General features: G+C 33.6%; 1 protein-coding gene across 8 annotated transcripts in view; it reads left to right on the top strand.

Moving 5' to 3' along the window:
* LOC124357342 (echinoderm microtubule-associated protein-like 2) overlaps window positions 1-17,859 on the top strand; it is a 144,158-nt gene extending 126,299 nt beyond the window's left edge. For 7 of the 8 annotated variants that reach the window (XM_046809045.1, XM_046809044.1, XM_046809043.1 and 4 more), the window contains 9 exons: window positions 971-1,072; window positions 1,690-1,794; window positions 1,878-2,273; window positions 4,679-4,936; window positions 5,350-5,487; window positions 5,657-5,773; window positions 6,633-6,720; window positions 15,401-15,627; window positions 16,575-17,859. In XM_046809045.1, coding sequence (XP_046665001.1) covers window positions 971-1,072; window positions 1,690-1,794; window positions 1,878-2,273; window positions 4,679-4,936; window positions 5,350-5,487; window positions 5,657-5,773; window positions 6,633-6,720; window positions 15,401-15,627; window positions 16,575-16,700 — 1,557 coding nt within the window. In that variant the 3' untranslated portion in view covers window positions 16,701-17,859. Of the gene's footprint in view, window positions 1-970; window positions 1,073-1,689; window positions 1,795-1,877; window positions 2,274-4,678; window positions 4,937-5,349; window positions 5,488-5,656; window positions 5,774-5,954; window positions 6,036-6,632; window positions 6,721-15,400; window positions 15,628-16,574 lie in introns of those variants that run through there. The other variant, XM_046809046.1, reaches the window with a different exon arrangement.
* The last annotated feature ends 958 nt before the right edge of the window (window positions 17,860-18,817 follow it).

Genomic DNA, 18,817 nt, shown 5'->3' with positions numbered 1-18,817 from the left:
GCTTTAAAATTTATAATAGATAGTCTAGTTACATTTTGATAGTATCAAGTCAGGTTAACAATTCTTAACATTGTAGATAGAGTTCATGAAACAACAAACACAACAACAAAACATGCAATCTGAAATAAATTAGAGTCATGCAATCTTAACATTCTGTACTTATAGGCTAGGTTGGTTTACTAACAATTAATTGACACTATGTAAAAATAAAGCCACTATAAAAGATCTCATCATGACATTTTCTTTTTTCTTACAGTTACAGATAGGTATCACAATCGCAAGAGTAACTAACAATTGAAACAACAATAAAATTAGTATAAACTGGCAAAACCTGCTATATTTGTATTATAAATATTCAGAATATTTGTGAAATAATGGTTTTAGGGGTTTTGGGGTCTAGATTTAACATCAGATTCTCCTGCCTAAACCACTTCCCACTTTAAACCAAAAATTCCAATACTGGTTTAAATTGCAATATAATTAAAATTGGTTTAATTGCAATACTGGTCTTCCCTTTTGTGAATATTTGCTGTGTGGCACTTGGTCAGAATTCATCTTACTATGGGATTCTTTGCTGTGGTACAATTCAATATTATGTGTTCTGAGATAATTTGGCAATCACAACAAGGAGTCTCTCAACTATGCATACCATGACTAGGTGATTCTTTTTAGATGTTGAGCTAATACACTTTGGTATGGTATTCTTCATTGTAGGATTACCCAATATAGTACCAAAGCTATAAATAATGGTTATATTAGCTTTTGTACTCAAACAATGTCAAAATGTGTGTTCTCCACATCATCTGGTAAGTGGGTAAATGTGAGAAAATCTCAGATAAACTGATATCCAGGTGATTGTCACTTCAAGAGCGAAAGTGTTCTTATGATAAAATATTTTAATTTTATGTAGTGTCTATAAATTGTGTTTTCTATATAAATAATTAAAGAAAGCATGTTGTGTTTGTCACAGCCGCACATCCGAGTATGGAACTCCGTCAGTTTGAGCACTGTCTGCGTCCTTGGCATCGGAGAATTTGAGAGATCTATTGCGTGCCTTTCTTTCTCAAAAGCAGTAAGTTTTTCGTATATATAATTTCAATGGCATGTACTTAAGCTTCAGTCATATAAAATGAGCAAAGAACCAGTTTTGCCCAATCATTCTAATTGAGGAAATGTTTACTTTCTATTCTTAGCTCTTATCTGTCTGTCAAGTGCAAATTTTGAACTAGCTGATTTAAAACTAGCTTCGCAAAGACCTAGAGACTTAAATTTTGAACAAAACTCAAAACTGAATGACAGTGCAATACTATGATAAAATACATATTAAAATCAATAGTGCAAGTCTAATGAACAGAAAATAATTATATTCATTAAAATATTTATTAACACATTTTAAAACAAACTAAAAAGATAGAAATAATTGCTCTTACATTCTAATAGATTCACTATCCCATTCGGATTGGACTAAAGAAAAGTGTGAATGTCGATTTTAGTTCCACATGTCAATCCTTCCCACCAGCTATGTTATGAGTAAAGAAATGATGTTACATTAAAAAAAAAGTTCTTATTTAAAAACAAGTGTTAGTGTGTTTAATAATTTAAACAGTTTGAACAAAAAGTTGATTGTATCTTAAAATTACATATCATCAGCCTGTCATAGAAAATGAGTAATGGAAGGACTTGTCGCAGGATGGAGGAGCTTTGCTATGTGCGGTAGATGAGGCTCATGACCACAGCATCTCAGTCTGGGACTGGCAGAAGGGTGACAAAGGGTACAAAGTCACAGAGACCAAGGTAAGTTCACTTCATTCAGCACTTACAGTAAATTAAATATAAGTGATTGTAAGATGTGCACTTACCGTTTAATGTTGTGGCAGTGCTCGGTGGACACAGTGGTAGCAGCTGAGTTTCATCCGCTGGACCGCAACTGTATCGTGACCTGCGGCAAAGCCCATATCAGCTTCTGGGCTCTGGACGCTGGTGGCACACTGTACAAGCGGATGGGCATCTTCGAAAACCGAGACAAGCCCAAGTATGTCACCTGTCTAGCATTCACGCAGACTGGAGATGTGCTCAGTGGAGACAGCAATGGTAACATCATAGTCTGGGGCAGGGGCACCAATACCATCTCACGGCTCGTCCGCAACGTGCACGAAGGCTCTATATTCAGTATTTGTGTGCTGAAAGAGGGCAGCATCGTGTCAGCTGGGGGTAAGGATGGCAGGCTGATACAGTTCGACAGTAACTTCCAGCCGACTGGATATGAGGCACAGGTAATTTTTCTTAATAATAATAATATAACATTCAAAGTGCAGTATAATCAATCTTAAATTATTATACCTTGTTTGGCCTTTTCAGACTTGGAAATGTACTTTAAATAATGTAGAAAAACATTTTTATGTAGGAAAGTGGCATTTAGTAACTTTTTACCATGGAGAAAAACAAAGAAAGAGTCTGTTAATGGATGTTCTAAATAATGTATGATTTGTAACTTTCATCTCATTTCAGACTTCACTATAAGTGTTTCAGGAGTGACCAATTTAAAATTTTCAGTTTAAGAAACTTTATGAGATGTGGTATGTAAAGTTAACAATTCCATGGAACCAGCTGATTTGAGCAACAATGGTGCCAAAATTGGTTTTTTTCCTCTTAAGGCAAAAAGGGTTAGCTTATACTAAATAAAGCAATAATTTAATAAATAAAAACACACAATATTTTAATTGACAGTGTTATTCACAAAGTTAAGTAAAACTCAGTGAAAAGAAATTAAAAGATATCTATGGGATTTGTAGATTGTCATCTATTAGTGAAATGAGATGATGTTCCATTTATGAAAATTGTCCCATTCATAATGTCCCTTGTATGACATGACATTGAAATGAGAGCCACAAGTATGTATGTTCCCTCACTAGACACAATCCCATCACAAATGCAGAGAAACAAATTAACCCATTCGTGCTGGAATACCAGTATACTTGTAGTCTGATCATGGAGCTAGAAATCAATGTTAAATAACGTATTATTTTAATAAGTATCTTTTCAAAACAAATGAAAAGTATTAAAACGTAATAATACAGTATGTTTATTTCATATTAAGGCATAAAAATTAAAATTAATAACTTGACGTGTTGCTGCTTTTTATCAACTGTTTCTAAGCCGACATCTTGATGGCTGTGGCACCGGCTGTCTGCAGTTCGTGATTGTGACTATGCAGTTTACACGCAAGCGAGCTATTGTTTGTGTTTTGTATTGCAATGTTTCGTTTTCCTGGTTGTGATGGAATACCCGTTGCTGGGTAAGGAGAACCCATTACTGTTGGATGTAAGTGAAGATGAGTGTAATGAAAGTAATGAAAGTGATGATGAATTTAGACCAATTATAGTTGATAGCCATGTCCAAGACGTTGATAAGAATATACTATGTCAGTTGATCAAATTGATTACGTTCAGGTACAGGAAATGTAAATGATTATGATTTGTACTTATGTTTCTCATGTTATTATAAGTAATATGCAAAGTATGAAATTTACTTGAAAAATTACAAATTGTGATTTTGACAAATGTATATATATATATATATATATATATATATTGTTTCAAAAACAAAATTATAAATAACAGTTTAGTAAAAGTTTCAATACAAAAAACTAGAATAAGTTCAGGAAATACTATCTAGTATAATCCTGCATCTTTCCACTAAAACCTCAATGTAGAAAAACACGAAAGTTGTTACAGGAGTAAAGTTGCCAATTGGTTAATATATTTAAGATAGAAGAGATGAGTAGCCTACATCACTCCTAGCTTATGTAATAAATAAGCTAGGAAACGTTTTCAACACCTGAGAAATGGCATATGACACCTCTGAAAGAGACATACTTGAGATGCATGGATTGTCAGTGCCAGCTGTTACAAATCAACTAAACTACAATAATTAGTACAAGTGACAATGCTGATTACAGTTTGTCTTCAGAGGGGTAATCTCACTAGTGATTGGCAGAGATATTGGAAGTGACTAAAAGTTGATACATTTGTCTGATTAATCTTAAATCTACACTTTATTGTATTACATATATTATTAATTAGTTGCTTGTCATCCAATTATCATTGAATAAAAAATAAAATTAGAATAGTTTTTGTATTAATACAATTAATTTGTGCTTGTTGTAATGTTTTACCATTCTATTAAAACCTACTGATTAGTTCTGTTACATATACTGCCTACAATTGAAACATTTAAAAAAACTGCTTTTTAAAAAAGAAACATTCCTGAAATCCATTCTGTGTGTTGAACAGTGTATCTAAATATCATTATACAGTATAAATAAAAGAGCTATAATTTATTTTACAGGATTTCATACAAAAACTATTGGACAAACTAAACTTCTCAAATCCAACATTTTTGTCTAGCCAAGAGTTAATAAAAACTTTAATGCAATGAAGGTTCTAGAATCCATTAGTAATAGTAAATTTGGTTTGAAAAATATTTTTAATATCTACCAGAAATATTTTTGTATTTTCTGAATAGTCTGAAATAGTTAAACGTAACAACTTTGTGTGAAATTGTACAAGAATACAGTATTTAGAGTACATTAACTGAATACATTGCAAAGTGCGTAAAACTTATATTTAAGTGGTTAATATTTTCTTAGTAACTGTATTGTTTTATCTACTTATTTCAGATAGCAGAACACCTGGGTGGAGTGCGTACAGTATCGGAAGGAAGGGGAACCCAGCTTCTGATTGGTTCAACACGCAACTGCATCCTGATTGGCTCACTTGATGTAGGCTTCAGTCCTGCGGTTCTTGGTCATACAGACGAGTTGTGGGCGCTGTCTCCGCACCCCTCCCTCTCGCAGTTTCTCACTGCTGGGTTCGATAAGATAGTGCAACTCTGGGATTCTATGTCCCGCTCAGTGGTCTGGAGCAAGGATATTGCTGTATGTAATCTATTAGTAGTAATCATTACGTTTTTGTAAGGCTTTGTCTTTAGTGAAATGAAAATTCTTTTATTTTTACCAAAGAAAACATTTTAAACGAAAAGTACTTGTTCCACCAAAGCAAGAATCTGTATCTCTCACTTATGGGTGATTATTGTAACGGTTTATAACATAGGCCCTTTAATTTTGGAACAACTTGAGATTATAAGTGTCTTTAACAATTTAACCATCATTAACTAAGCAAGGATTGAATAGAGTTATCATTTCCCCCACACTACATACTGCAAATATTCTTTTATTAAAAATACAAGTAAAGCTCTCTAGAGCAGTGGCTAAAATAAAGTATTAAAATGACATTGCACCACATATTCCATTGTGTTTCAAAATTATTCAGTAAGTTGTTTGTTTTTTAGGAGCAAGCGCAGTCAGCTGCATTCTCCCCAGATGGTAGTGTGATAGTGATTGGTGGTGTGACAGGTCGTTGGCTAGTCATGGACTCTGAGACCAGAGAAATATACTCTGTTCACACGGATGGCATGGAACCTATACAGGTAAAGTTCATTGGCTAAAACAGTGGTAATATGTATTTTAATAGAAAGTATTTTGTCACATTTTATAGGAACAGTGTTGAAAAAAAAGAAAAATACTACAGTAATAAATTGACCAGTCCACATTGTATACAACTATACAGGTATTATATAATATGATTGTTATGTGCAGGTAGTGAGATTTTCACCCGACTCCCGATACCTGGCTCTCGGCTCACGAGACAACAACATCTACATCTACCAAGTGGGGGAAGATATGCGCAAATACAGCAGGGTCGGCAGATGCACGGTAATTTTTTGTTATTACCAAAGAAAGTAAATCAGTCATTTAACTGTAAAATTATTTTGTAAGCTTTGCATACTGCTTATTTTACTAATATGTTTAAAACAAAAAAATGTACATGATTTTAATACAACATAGTTGTTTTGCTTAATTCATTATTCCTTATTGTTTGTTTTTACGCTGCCAGGCTGAGCGGAAACGCAGACGGAGTACTTCTGCACTCATCTCGGTTTTGGTGGGTTTTGAGATCTGATTTTTTGTTTTATTTCAGAGAGAGAGAATTGTCACTATAATATTTTGACCTTTTAGTAATATTTTAATCTTCTTACACATTTTTTTATAATTTGATGAAAATACTGTTAAAATTATACAACAGTATAAGAGTTAAATCCAAATTGAAATCTAATATTTTTTGTTCACACATATTTTGTTGGGTGAGAGAAAAATAAAACAGTTTTTATTGATGTTAATATAAAGATGTTATTGTTACTTTTCAAATAACGGTATTTTAATCCAGAACTAGTGAATTTAAACATAATAAAAATTAGAACAATTTACATTACAACTTTTTCTGTAAAGAATAATACACTGTAACTATAAAACATGTGTCAGTCGTCAAGTTTTAAAACAATTTCTTTTAAATGTTCATTAAAAAGTGTAATTTCATATACAAAGTATATTTTAAATTTCTACAGTACTTTTCTTTTGGATGAATTTTGATCGGTTACATTAATCCTAGTTACATTTCAGTTACTAAATTTAAAAAAGTGTGTTTAAATGTTTGTTAAATCAGAAAATCGTTACATTAATTTGTTAAACTATTATGGTTTTGTGATTTCTGAAATTTACACATGTACTTTTGCAGGGGCATTCCAGTTTCATAACCCATCTGGACTGGTCAGCAGACAGTCAGTACCTACGTAGCAACTCAGGCGACTATGAACTGCTCTTCTGTAAGTCAAGTGATAAACTAATATTTTATTCAAGTAACACAATAATTGTAAAAATTGCCCCATTTGATTGGTTACACCATAATATTTGCTTGAATCTCAGAAACCCAGAGATATTTTACAAAAAATTAATAGTTGTATAGGGGTTGCAGCTCTATAAACAGCATGAAGAATATTATATCCAAACATACAGATGCCTATGCAATTCAGGGCCTCTTTAGTATGGACCCAAGCCCAGGGTACAAAAGGCTTTAGAGTTTTTGGGCCACAATATAAGAGATTACGTTTTAAGCCCTATTGCAAATAATAAAAAAAGAGTTCAGCCGGTTGACTGAACCTGAACCATAATTTTATAATATGCAAAACTTGTCATTGTAAACTTTAAGTACAACAGTGTTTGCATTGTTTTGGGAAGTGGACTAAGGTCAATTTGTACATATCCTGATATTATCGGCTCTCGCTTATGACTAATCAGTCTTCTTAAGCCATCTTGGTAATAAAGCGTAATGTATATGAATCTTGTATACATCATGGAACTGAATACTTGTCTTAATGAATTTATTGATGATTTATACTTTTACTTTGCAATGCAGTTATTCTGATTGACGATAAAAAGTGAATACTTATTTTTTAGTTTTATTAACTAGCTTAATTTTCTTGTTTACATTGCAAATGCACACATGAAATGCCATCGTTGTTGGTGTATTTGTTGTTTGGATTAACAACAAGTACATGAAAAGTGAGCATGAACAACTGCTGTCCTGGTGAAAACTCCTCATTGGTAGTGTTTTTTTTGCACCTTTGCAAACTGTATTTCAAAATTAGGTATATAAAAATGCTCTCTTCATTATGTTGCATACTCTTGTCTTCAGAATGAGTTTATCTGTGCATAAACATTTTTTTTAAGTTTTACATGGACTTATCAGTAGAGTGTTTTATTGGATTTAAATCCATAGTATCATAAATCAATCAACAATAAAAATGGCGGACACCCATCATCTATAGTGAAGGTGCTCCATATTATAGTGAAGTTTAAGTGGTAAACTCAACAAAATACTTACTTAACTTTACAAGAACTACAACATATCAACTGTAAGTCTATTATAATCATACATAATAACTTCTTACATACCTGAAAGACAAGAAAAGAAATCCAAGAATCATGACAAAGAATTGCACATTAGAACTGATATAAGCTTTAAAACATTCAATAACATATTTTCACACAACCGTATAAATCACTCTAAATATTATTATAATCAGCAAGATTATCTAAAGTAAAAAAGGACAGCTTTTTAATGAACCAATATTTTAATACAAGTAACTGTCCCTAAGATGGTTTAGTGACGTCACTAAGACAGCCAACTCACTAGCATAAGTGATGTATTAGGCCAACTCATACAGTCAATCAAATAGGACAGCTGTACAGTATGCAGACAGCACAGAGTGAGTAGGCCAAAGGCGGGAGCAGTGACCCAACACCTGCTGACAGTGCAACCTCAGCACTTAACCAAGCACAACTACTCTGCCTCAATTGCCTTAGTTTCCCTAACAGTGACTATATTCCACTCACAAACTTAAATCTTCATTTTAACAATAGTTTGTTTAAAACATCTGACTTCCACCGCCTACCTTGTTTAGGTTGCTTAACCACTACTTGACAAGGAACTTGATTGTACCTTAAAATCAAAGAAAATTATACTCATTTCAATTCACTTTGGAACCTGAAGATTTTTGACATAAAGAAGCAGCCAAACTTTTAAAAACTGATTTAATTTTACATTGGAACCTGAAGATTTTTGACATAAAAAAACAGCCAAATTTTTAAAAACTGATTTAATTTTACATTGGAACCTGAAGATTTTTGACATAAAGAAGCAGCCAAACTTTTAAAAACTGATTTAATTTTACATTGGAACCTGAAGATTTTTGACATAAAGAAACAGCCAAACTTTTAAAAACTGATTCAATTTTACATTGGACCCTGACAAATGCCTTCATTTGAAATAAATGTAACTATTTAAATTTTGTCATTTTATTTGGTGATAAATAAATAAATGACAAAAGACTCATAAAATTTATGGTGCAATGGACTATGAAATTGGACAGTGAAATTTATCCACTTGACCAGAGAAGTCAGCCAAATCTCCATTCAACACTGTACTTTCATTTATTCATTTGACCAGAAAAGTCAGCCAAATTTAACACTGTGTACTCTTATATACTCATCTTCGACCTTTTCAATACTGGACCTTCTGTCAAGACTGAAATTGACCCTGAGCTGGATACACTCCTTTCCACTATAAAATGTCTCAAAATAATAACAAAAAAACGTCAAAGTACCCCTGTGGGAAGTGCACTATAGGAGTTAAGTACTCTGCCATACGCTGTACAGGACCCTGCGCAATGTGGTTCCATACCAAGTGTGTAAATATGGACAGCAAAATACTCAAAACAATTACAAAAGCTGAAGCTGAAACTTGGCACTGCAACAAATGTGCTGCTACATTTTCACAACCATCCCATACTGATGGGATACTCCCAATGATACCAATGATACTCCCAATTCTGTTCAACCAGACTCCAGCCTAAATGATTTCACACCATCTTTTACAGGAGATGCATTCTCACAGGTCACCGCTACACTGTATCACTCATCAACCCCAAATCATAGCGCTCCCCATAATACTTCAATTCAGGAACTGGAGAGAAGCCTTGAAGAGAATGGCGTACACAACAATGAGGAAAAACTAGAAATGGCAGCTAAAATCGGTGCAGCACTATTAAAAGAAAAAAGAATTCTTGAAAAGGAAAAGACCAATCTCATGGCCAATTTAGCATCTCTACAAGCAAAATTGGAGGAGACTAAAGAAACTGAAGAAAAATACCTTAACCCTTCCAATGCGGCTTACGCCTATAGACGCGGAACTGCCGATGCTTTAAACGCGGATTACGTCTACAAACGCAAAAGCTTTACTTTTGAAATGGCGAAGAATTAGTTGTTAAAGCTATCATAAGAGAGCAGATCGATGTTTCTTTCGACAGTCAGGACTAGACAAAACGCTTTGTCACTGTTGGTGGACGTTTTAACGGTATCTACTCGGATTGAAAGCAATCGCCGCCAGTTTTTGTATGGCCCGTGATGCGGCATACGCCTACAGACGCGTTCGTTTCATTCAGCTGTTTAACTACGTGTGTGTTGGTCGTTAATAAAATTCTCAAAAAAATTAATTTATTGTGACATGTTTATTATTTTTCTTTATAAAGGTAATACCAAGGAATATAAAACAAAAATTAGCATTGGGAAATTAAAAAAAAATATATTTTTTTATGTCTTAGCGTTTGACAGTAATTTAAATTAGCACTTTAAGGATTAAAAAAATAGAAATTCTTCTAGAAAACGTTTATGAAACAGAAAAACAACTTGAAAAAGAGAAACAACACCAACTTCATCTGCAAGCTGCTTTTGAAGAACAAGACTGTAAACAAACTCTAACCCTCAATGAATACCTAACAAAGATTAAAGAATTAGAAAAAACAATAACACAACTAAGAAGAGAAATTAAGCAAAATGAAGTAATTGCAGACTGTACAACTGAAGAACACAGACCTTACAAGGAGTCAGACACTAATAGACACTTTTCAAAAAATCAACCAGAATCTTCTCTTGATATTACATTACTGCTTCTAGAGATGGCTCAACTGAAATCCAAACAAGACATTTTAGAGCAAGAAGTAAAAAGATTGGAGACAGAGATGACTCAAAGTAAACAAGAAGTAACTTTGGAAGCAAACAAGCAAACTGATCTCACCATACCCCATTCTCTAAAAATCCATAGCCTGTCTACACTTAAGAGAGCCAACACTCCCAATAAAAATAAAAATAAAACTCTTAACATCAAGAAAAACCACTTCAGCATATCACTACAGATGGCTAAGAGCAAATCAAAACAGCCCATACTCCACCCTGCCAAAAAGGCAGAAGAAACAAGTAATGGAGTAAATCTAGGTTTTAGTCAACAAAAAGGGCAATGCTCCCTACCCATGCAACATCTGGAGAAAGATCCAAAATATACTCCAAAGAAAACCTTAAAAAAACCCAAAGTGTTTGGAACTTTTAGAGTACACAAAGGACCTCCAATGACAGCAAAAATTCGTGAAAGCAATGACACTTTTTTAGACTTCTTCAACAAATACATAGGTGAATCTTCAACCAAAATCAAGAGAACAGCAGACACCTACATGAGAACAAATGACAGTACTAATACAATGTCTCATCATTATTTGTCATCAAGTATTTTTTTAGAACAATGCCATCTAGCAAAAACCAAGGACTAGAAATAGCAAAAACTGGCAATGGAAGACAAACACACGACATCCTTAAAATTCTCCACCAAAACACTGACAGAGTAGCCAACAAAATTGATCATGTAAATGAACTTCTAATCAGTACTAAACCAGACATACTTATTCTTACAGAACATGGACTAAAACAACCGCTCCTGCTTAACACATGACTTACTGGATATACACTAATCACATACTTCAGCAGGAAACATCACCAGAAAGGAGGGGTTGCAATATATGCCAGTGAAAACATCTCACTACACTCTGAGGCCATTGACATATCTGATCTTTGTAGAGAATTGACATTAGAAGGTGCTCTAGTAAAAATTAAGACAGAGCATACATGTGTTTATGTTCTGGGTATCTACAGAAACCAGGGAAATCTGGAAGAAGACCTTGAGATGATGTCGGAGATATTAAACAAAATACCGACATCAAAATACCCGGTGCTAATAATGGGAGATATTAATATTGACATTATAAAAAGTGGACCTGACCAAAAACATCTGTCGGAAATTCTCCTAAGTCATAACATGACACGACTGTCTCTTCCTCCTACTAGAATCACGCCTACATCAAAGACCTCCATAGATTGTGTCTGTACAAACCTGGACCATGAATACTTAAATGTGACGATCATTAATACAGCAATATCAGACCACACTGCCCAATTATGTACAATTAGAAACATAATGAAACACAAAGATCAGTCCTTGACTTCAGAAAATAGAATACTCAGTTCGAGAAACATCATGAACATGGGGAGTCTGCTAGACCTACAAGACTGGAAAATAGTTCTCGAGTCAGTCTCTGTAGATGAATCATATGAAAATTTTTGCAAGATTCTGACAAATGCTTTGGACATAACCTGCCCTGTCACCAAGTCAAAAAGGAAAAGAACAAAGCAAAAAGTTTCTGCAGAAAGAGAGACAGTTCAACTGAAGAACATTTTCCTTGAGGCATTTGACAAATACAACCTGACAGGACAAGAAGAGGACAAGAACGATGCAATGGCAAAAAAGAAAGCATATGATCTGAAACTAAGAACTGTTAAACGACTAGAAGTAGCAAAGAGTATTGCCCTATCAAATGACAAACCAAAAACACTTTGGAAAATCATTAACAATGAAAGGAAGATGGGAGAAAGAAAAATGCTACCAACAACTTTGCATATAGAAGGACAGGAAGTAAATGAACCAGCTGCCGTTGCGAACCATCTAAACGATCACTTTGTCATGATTGCAGATAACACTCTAAAACAAAATGGGCAGATCAACATTACTCTCCCAGTTCCCCAAAACCAACATCACAACATACCAAGCCTTTTCTTGCACCCAACTACAGAACAGGAAGTAATCAGTGTAATTAACACATTCAAAGCAAAACCGTCTGCAGGGGTGGACGGAATACCAGCAAAAATCGTAAAAGCTTGCAAAGAACAAATCCAGCTACCACTAACTGACATTGCTAATAAGTCTTTTGCCCAAGGAAAATTTCCAGAACTACTAAAAGTAGCAAAAGTCTACCCAAAATTTAAGAAAGGTGATGTAACTGATGCAAACAACTACAGGCCCATCTCCCTTATCAGCACATTTTCTAAGGTGATAGAGAAACTTGTCCTAGCCAGATTATTACAACATTTGTATCAACATAACCTGTTAAACAACAAACAGCATGGCTTTATGGCAGGAAAGTCAACATCTATAGCCATAGTTGACTTAGTCGAAACTATTATTGACCACTTAGAATTTGACAACATTCCTATGGCAATACTCCTTGACTACTCTAAAGCCTTCGACTGTCTGGACCATAATCAACTTCTGGGAAAGCTTAAGAACCTGGGTATTGAGGGGAAAGCAGCTGACTGGTTTGAGAGCTACCTTCTCAACAGAAAACAAATAGTAGAGATTAAACACATGGATAAAGGAACAATTCAGTCTGTGAAATCAAAAACCCAGACTACAACAAGAGGTGTGCCACAAGGTTCTGTACTGGGACCAGTCTTGTTCATTTTATTCACGAATGACTTCTCTTCATGTGTACAAAGCCATTGTACACCACTTATGTATGCTGATGACACAGTGTTAATGCTAAGTAATAAAAATCCAAATATTATAGCAACCACTGCCACCACAGCTTTAAACACAGCAATTAACTATTGTAAACAGAACAGCTTAGTTGAAAACCAATCAAAGACAAAACAATTAATTTTTGGAAACAAAAAACAAACAGTGACAAGACTGCCAGACCTGGAAACTACTGACAGCACCACCTACCTTGGCATCACACTCGACGAACATCTAAATTGGACACCTCATGTGGATAACCTCTGTAGGAAATTAAGCAAAGGAATCTACGTCATAAGAAGAATTAAGACCATTAGTGATCTCAACACTGCCAAAATAGCCTACTACTCTCTTTTTGAGACGCATCTTCGATATGGGCTATTGGTCTGGGGAAACTCATCCAAGACAAATGTGCAACGTGTACTTATTCAACAAAAGAGAGCTATAAGGACACTTTGTGATCTATCACCCAGAGAATCCTGTAGGGAAAAGTTCAAGGAGCTCAAAATCCTAACTATAGTGAATTTGTACATACTTGAGACCATAACATATGCTAGAACAAAGACTCTGAACCCACTCAAGACTGGATCACAACTGCACACATACAACACCCGACATGCAACAAACTACTGCCTCCCTGTACACCGCCTGACTAAATATGAAGAGAAGCCAAGCTACATGGGATCCAAGCTTTGGAACCATCTTCCAGCAGCAGTGAAGGGGACAGATGACCAGCACCTGAGACAACGGCTTGGCAACTGGCTAAAAAAACATCATTTTATTCTCTTGATGAGTTTTTTGTTCTTGATTCAAATCATGTTTAATCACTTGACAATGTACATTTTTATGAATTTATTCCACATGTTATATTTGACGCAAAACTGTTCTTGAAGAATATGTTAATAAAGAATATTGTCTATTGTCTAAATAAAACTGTATGCACTTTTAGATCCCACTCTGCCAGTAACTAGAAGAGTGCCCCATGTCTCAGTTCTGGGTACTTTCTTATTTGTGCTTTTTACTAATGATTGTGATGATTTCATTAACCCTTTCAGAGCCAAAAGATTTTTTGGAATGTTACTCAATAATACCAAAGGTATTATTGCAGGTGTTATCCAAAAGTGCCTTGGTATTTTTAACAATTTGCATAATATCAAAACTTTGTTATTTAATACCAAATGTTTATAATTTTTGTTTGTTTAGTACAAAAATTTGTATATTAACACTAAGAACACTTAAAAACTTCTTATACTACCAGAAACACTGAATATAAAAAATGTTTATTTTATTTTTAGGGTTGATACTCAAATAAGTACCCAAGAAATGTTCACATTTCACAAGTACACTAAAATAACACTTTATTTTAAACATATCCACTAATTTTTATAAAACTATCACCCCAAATAAAAATATTATAGCATTTATTTAATGCCGCTCACTTTTTTGTATATTTTGATTAGCAAATTTCCATGTCATTTACTGATTTTACTACTTTTCTTGTGAAATGATAATCATACTAATAATTATATAACACTGTAGTATAGAACAAAATAATACGTCTAACATGATTTTGGATGTTTACAAATATTTATATGACAAAAGGTCGTTTAGGTACTCTTCCTTCACTATTCATCGAAGAGTATTTTCATTCAGCAGGGGCCTTGAACGATTCATAATACTTCACTACACACACTATTTGGCTATATTATAATTATAAACAAACGTAAACATAACTACAACATTCTAACACCAAAACATTAGACAGACAACTATGAAAACAAAGCGTCTTGGCTACATCATTAACAACCAGCCAACTTGATCATAAACTTTCGTCATTACTACTGATTGATCAGCTGTGTTTGTGCATTATATAACATGCTTAACAGAAAGTATATTTATTTTTAATGTGAATTGGTATAAAATACAATGTATTATATTTTTAATACATTTTTGTAAAGATAACCGGTAAACTGGGAGAGGGGGGGAAGACACAAGTGCTAATTTAGCCACTCTTATTGTTATGGGCATAGTTGGTCACATAATTCACCTGTAATGGTACGTCAGCTCTGTATACATAACTGTATACAATTTCATAATTATTAAGCTATAATAAAATTGAAACCAAATTTATATTATAAAGTTGTTTAATACTTTACATTTTAAAAATAAATAAATTGTTTGATAACTGTACAATTTGATAATAGTTGATGAATGAGTTTTAACAGGTCTAAATAATAAAAAAATTATTTTTGTTTTCATTTGTTGTGCAGGGAATGCCGGTTTGTGCCGCCAAGTGCCTCAGAGTGCGTCCATGCGTGATGTAGAATGGTTCTCTCAGAATTGTGTCCTCTCTTTCTCCACCATCGGAATCTGGCCAGAGAATGCTGATGGAACTGATGTCAATGCTTGTGAGCGATCTCATGATTCAAGGCTTCTAGCCACTGCAGATGATTTTGGCAAAGTCAAGCTCTACTCATATCCTGTCACACAGCCTAGAGTAAGTCTAACAAAATTTTAGATTAACTGGAATTTTAATTTACAGTAAAATTGGTACGCATTTTACTTAAGTGATATTTGGTTAAACAGTTTTCCATTGATTCTGTTTTTAGTACCGTACTTTTCAAATACTTAATTTTTTATAGCAAACTAGTTATTAGTAAACAGTTACAGTAGAACACCTCATATCCGACCTCAGCATAACCGAATCCTCAGGATTTCAACCCTCTACTTGTTTCCATGCTATCAGGCAATAACACATTGCGTTTTTGACATTTTACATTTTTATCAATTAGTTACTGTATAAACTTTTATCAAATATATAGACTTCTTTGCTTGGAAAAGGGTTGGATATGAGCAACCTATTTGAGTTGTATTTTACTTATTTTGTATTTTGTTAGTTATGTACAAATTACACTGGGAATTCAACAAATATTGTTTATTCTTCGTAAAATTGGACTCCATCTACTATGTAAAACTGATCTGGATAATCTGGAGATGCGGATAAACAAGATTGTACTGGATTGTAATTCTGCTGTAGTAGTATTTTTATTTATTCTTTTTTACAACATTTCATTTAGCTATACGAAAATCCTTTAATTAAAATCTTTGAAAATTCGGGTTGTTTTACTTAAGTATGCTATAAAATCAATGAAATTAATAAGAACATAACAAAAACAAGGTGTTAAAAAAGAACTCACAGTTTAGGACAAATGTTATAAGCTGTACTACAAACATTTTTGTTTTAAATGTTTATCTTAGGTTTCCATCATAGTTTTTATTCAAGTCATTTGATGGAGTCCTGAATATTTAGTAATTTAAGTGTTTAACTTATAGCCGCTATGTTGCAGTTACAGTATTAGAGTTCTTCAAGTCATGTCACTCATAGAACTTTATATACAGGATGGTAGTTCTCAATATTTAGTAATACATGTGTTTAACTTCCAGTCACTGAGTCACAGCTATGGGGGCCATTCAAGTCATGTGACAAATGTAACTTTCCTGTTCGACGATTCTCGCATCATCTCCATTGGCGGCAAGGACACATCTGTGCTGCAATGGAGGATCACGTAGTCGCATCATCACTTCTGACTCTTAAGTGACCTTGTATCCACGCAGCGTCCACTCCTTTTCACACCCGTCCTTTTTAAAGGCGCTACGTAGATTTAGTGTAAATTGTATTCTATTTTAAAATAAGCTTACTTTTGAGTTTTGTCTGTAGTTTCTAAATAATGTTTTGTCAAAATGGATTTTGCCTTATATTTCTCTGCAATCGTCTGCAAAGTTAATTGTTCATGACATTCCAGTTTTAATACAAAATATTTTTTTTATCAATTCCATGATAACATATTGTTTTTGAATACCAATTCAACAATATTTAATACAAATGTAAACATCGCTAAACCAAAATATTCTTTTTCAAATTAGTGCAAACAACTAGTTAGTTGTCAATGGTGCATTTATTTACATTGCTTAAACATTACGAAATCAGAATTATCCTTTAAGTTGCACTGCTGAGTGTTTCCTTTAAGTTCTAGATGTAGGTAGCTAAAACTGTTGTACTTTGTTAAAGAATGCAGGTTTATGCTTTCGATTTCTGATTAAATAATTTTTAATATTATTTAATGCCATATCAGACTGATAGGACAGGAATTTAAATTTTATAGGGCAACCTATTCAGTCATGGCATTCACTAATGACAAGTAAGGGGCCCAACATTTGTTCAAATCTTCCTTAAAATGTTGTTTCATTAAAATTATAGAATAAACATCATTCAATTGGCATTGCATGTATTGGCTTAAAATAATAACCATATAATTTACAATGAAACAAATTATAGAAAGTAATTTTGATCTGGGATACTTTTGAACATTTCCTACAATATAATAGTATATTTACAACAGTAAGATTTAAATCACCATTCTAACTCAGCTTGTGTATAAAATTTTAAAAATATTTAATGTAAATTTAATGTTCTAAATGTATATATTAGTTAATTTTAATTTATTACAGTATCAAATTTCAATTAGTTGAATTTGTATTATTTTTTGGTTCAGAAGTATAGCGTGAAAATGCCATATACTGTATACATATTGCTTCAGACTAATCCTTTATAAAACAATGTATAAAACATGGTTAATGACTGTATAAAGTATTATTCTTATTAGTCACTTTTTAACAGTAGTTTTATTTATTTAGAGTACTGTAAAATAAAACCTTGTTTTGGAAATAATGGGTAATGTCTATTCAACCTTTTATAATAGAACAGAAAAAAGCTTTACAGGCTCAACACAGGTCAAGATCAGCATGAGTGTTGAATACTTCGTACTTTGACATTAAATGTCACACACTTATTCTTTAAAATAATTGTCTTCATATTTTACGGAAAACTGCATATATTTATGTAAAGGATAGTGCCTCATACAATTTTAAATTACAGCTGATTTACTTCAGAGATTTCTGAGCTTAACCAGTGTTCAGTCTGTATTAGTATTGTACGAGGATGGCTGGAGGCTGTTTAAAAGATGATTACGTTTTTCTATTTTGTTGGTTAGACCACTCACGTTCTAGTACAGTACCCCTATTGTTGAGGGTTTACTTGAACTTTTAATGCTGTATTTAGTTATATGGCTTGGATTATTGTGCGTAGAAAAACTCTGGTTCTGTAGTGGTATTTTTTTGTATTGAGCCTGTGGTAAAAAATTATTGGGAATTGCGGTTTTGACGTTTGTTGCTTTGCTGATGTCTGGTCCTAAGGTTATTTCTGAGATCTCATTTTTACTCTTGATGGGTCTCTTTGGGGAACTCCTTTGTGGTCCTCTTCTTAAAGTTGGTAATATTCTTTACAAATAATTCTTCAAGACTTGCACCTTCTTTTGTTTGTGGGCTGTAGCAGGAGGCAATTGATTAGAAATTTTCTTGTTTGTTGCGTTGTCTACATGGTTATCCTTAAATTGAGGAGTGCAAATAAGATTTTGGCTCAGGTCTGTGCTTTTCACTTTGGTTAGTAGTCCGTTTTTCGTATTTAGCTGCTTGTAAGGAGATACTAAACACATTCCTCTTCATCCCAGCACTTACTTTCCTCCCCTGAGATAGGCTGTGCTGTATTGACCAAGCCAGTGTCAGTCAGTGTAGGGTAGAGATTACTTTTTGTTGCAGTTTCTAGTGGTGGTATATGATTGCTAACTCTA

This window comes from Homalodisca vitripennis, chromosome 3, assembly GCF_021130785.1.
Source record: "Homalodisca vitripennis isolate AUS2020 chromosome 3, UT_GWSS_2.1, whole genome shotgun sequence".
Classification (NCBI taxonomy): domain Eukaryota; kingdom Metazoa; phylum Arthropoda; class Insecta; order Hemiptera; family Cicadellidae; genus Homalodisca; species Homalodisca vitripennis.
Note: the sequence above shows the minus strand (reverse complement) of the source record. Positions and strands in the feature narration are given on the sequence as shown.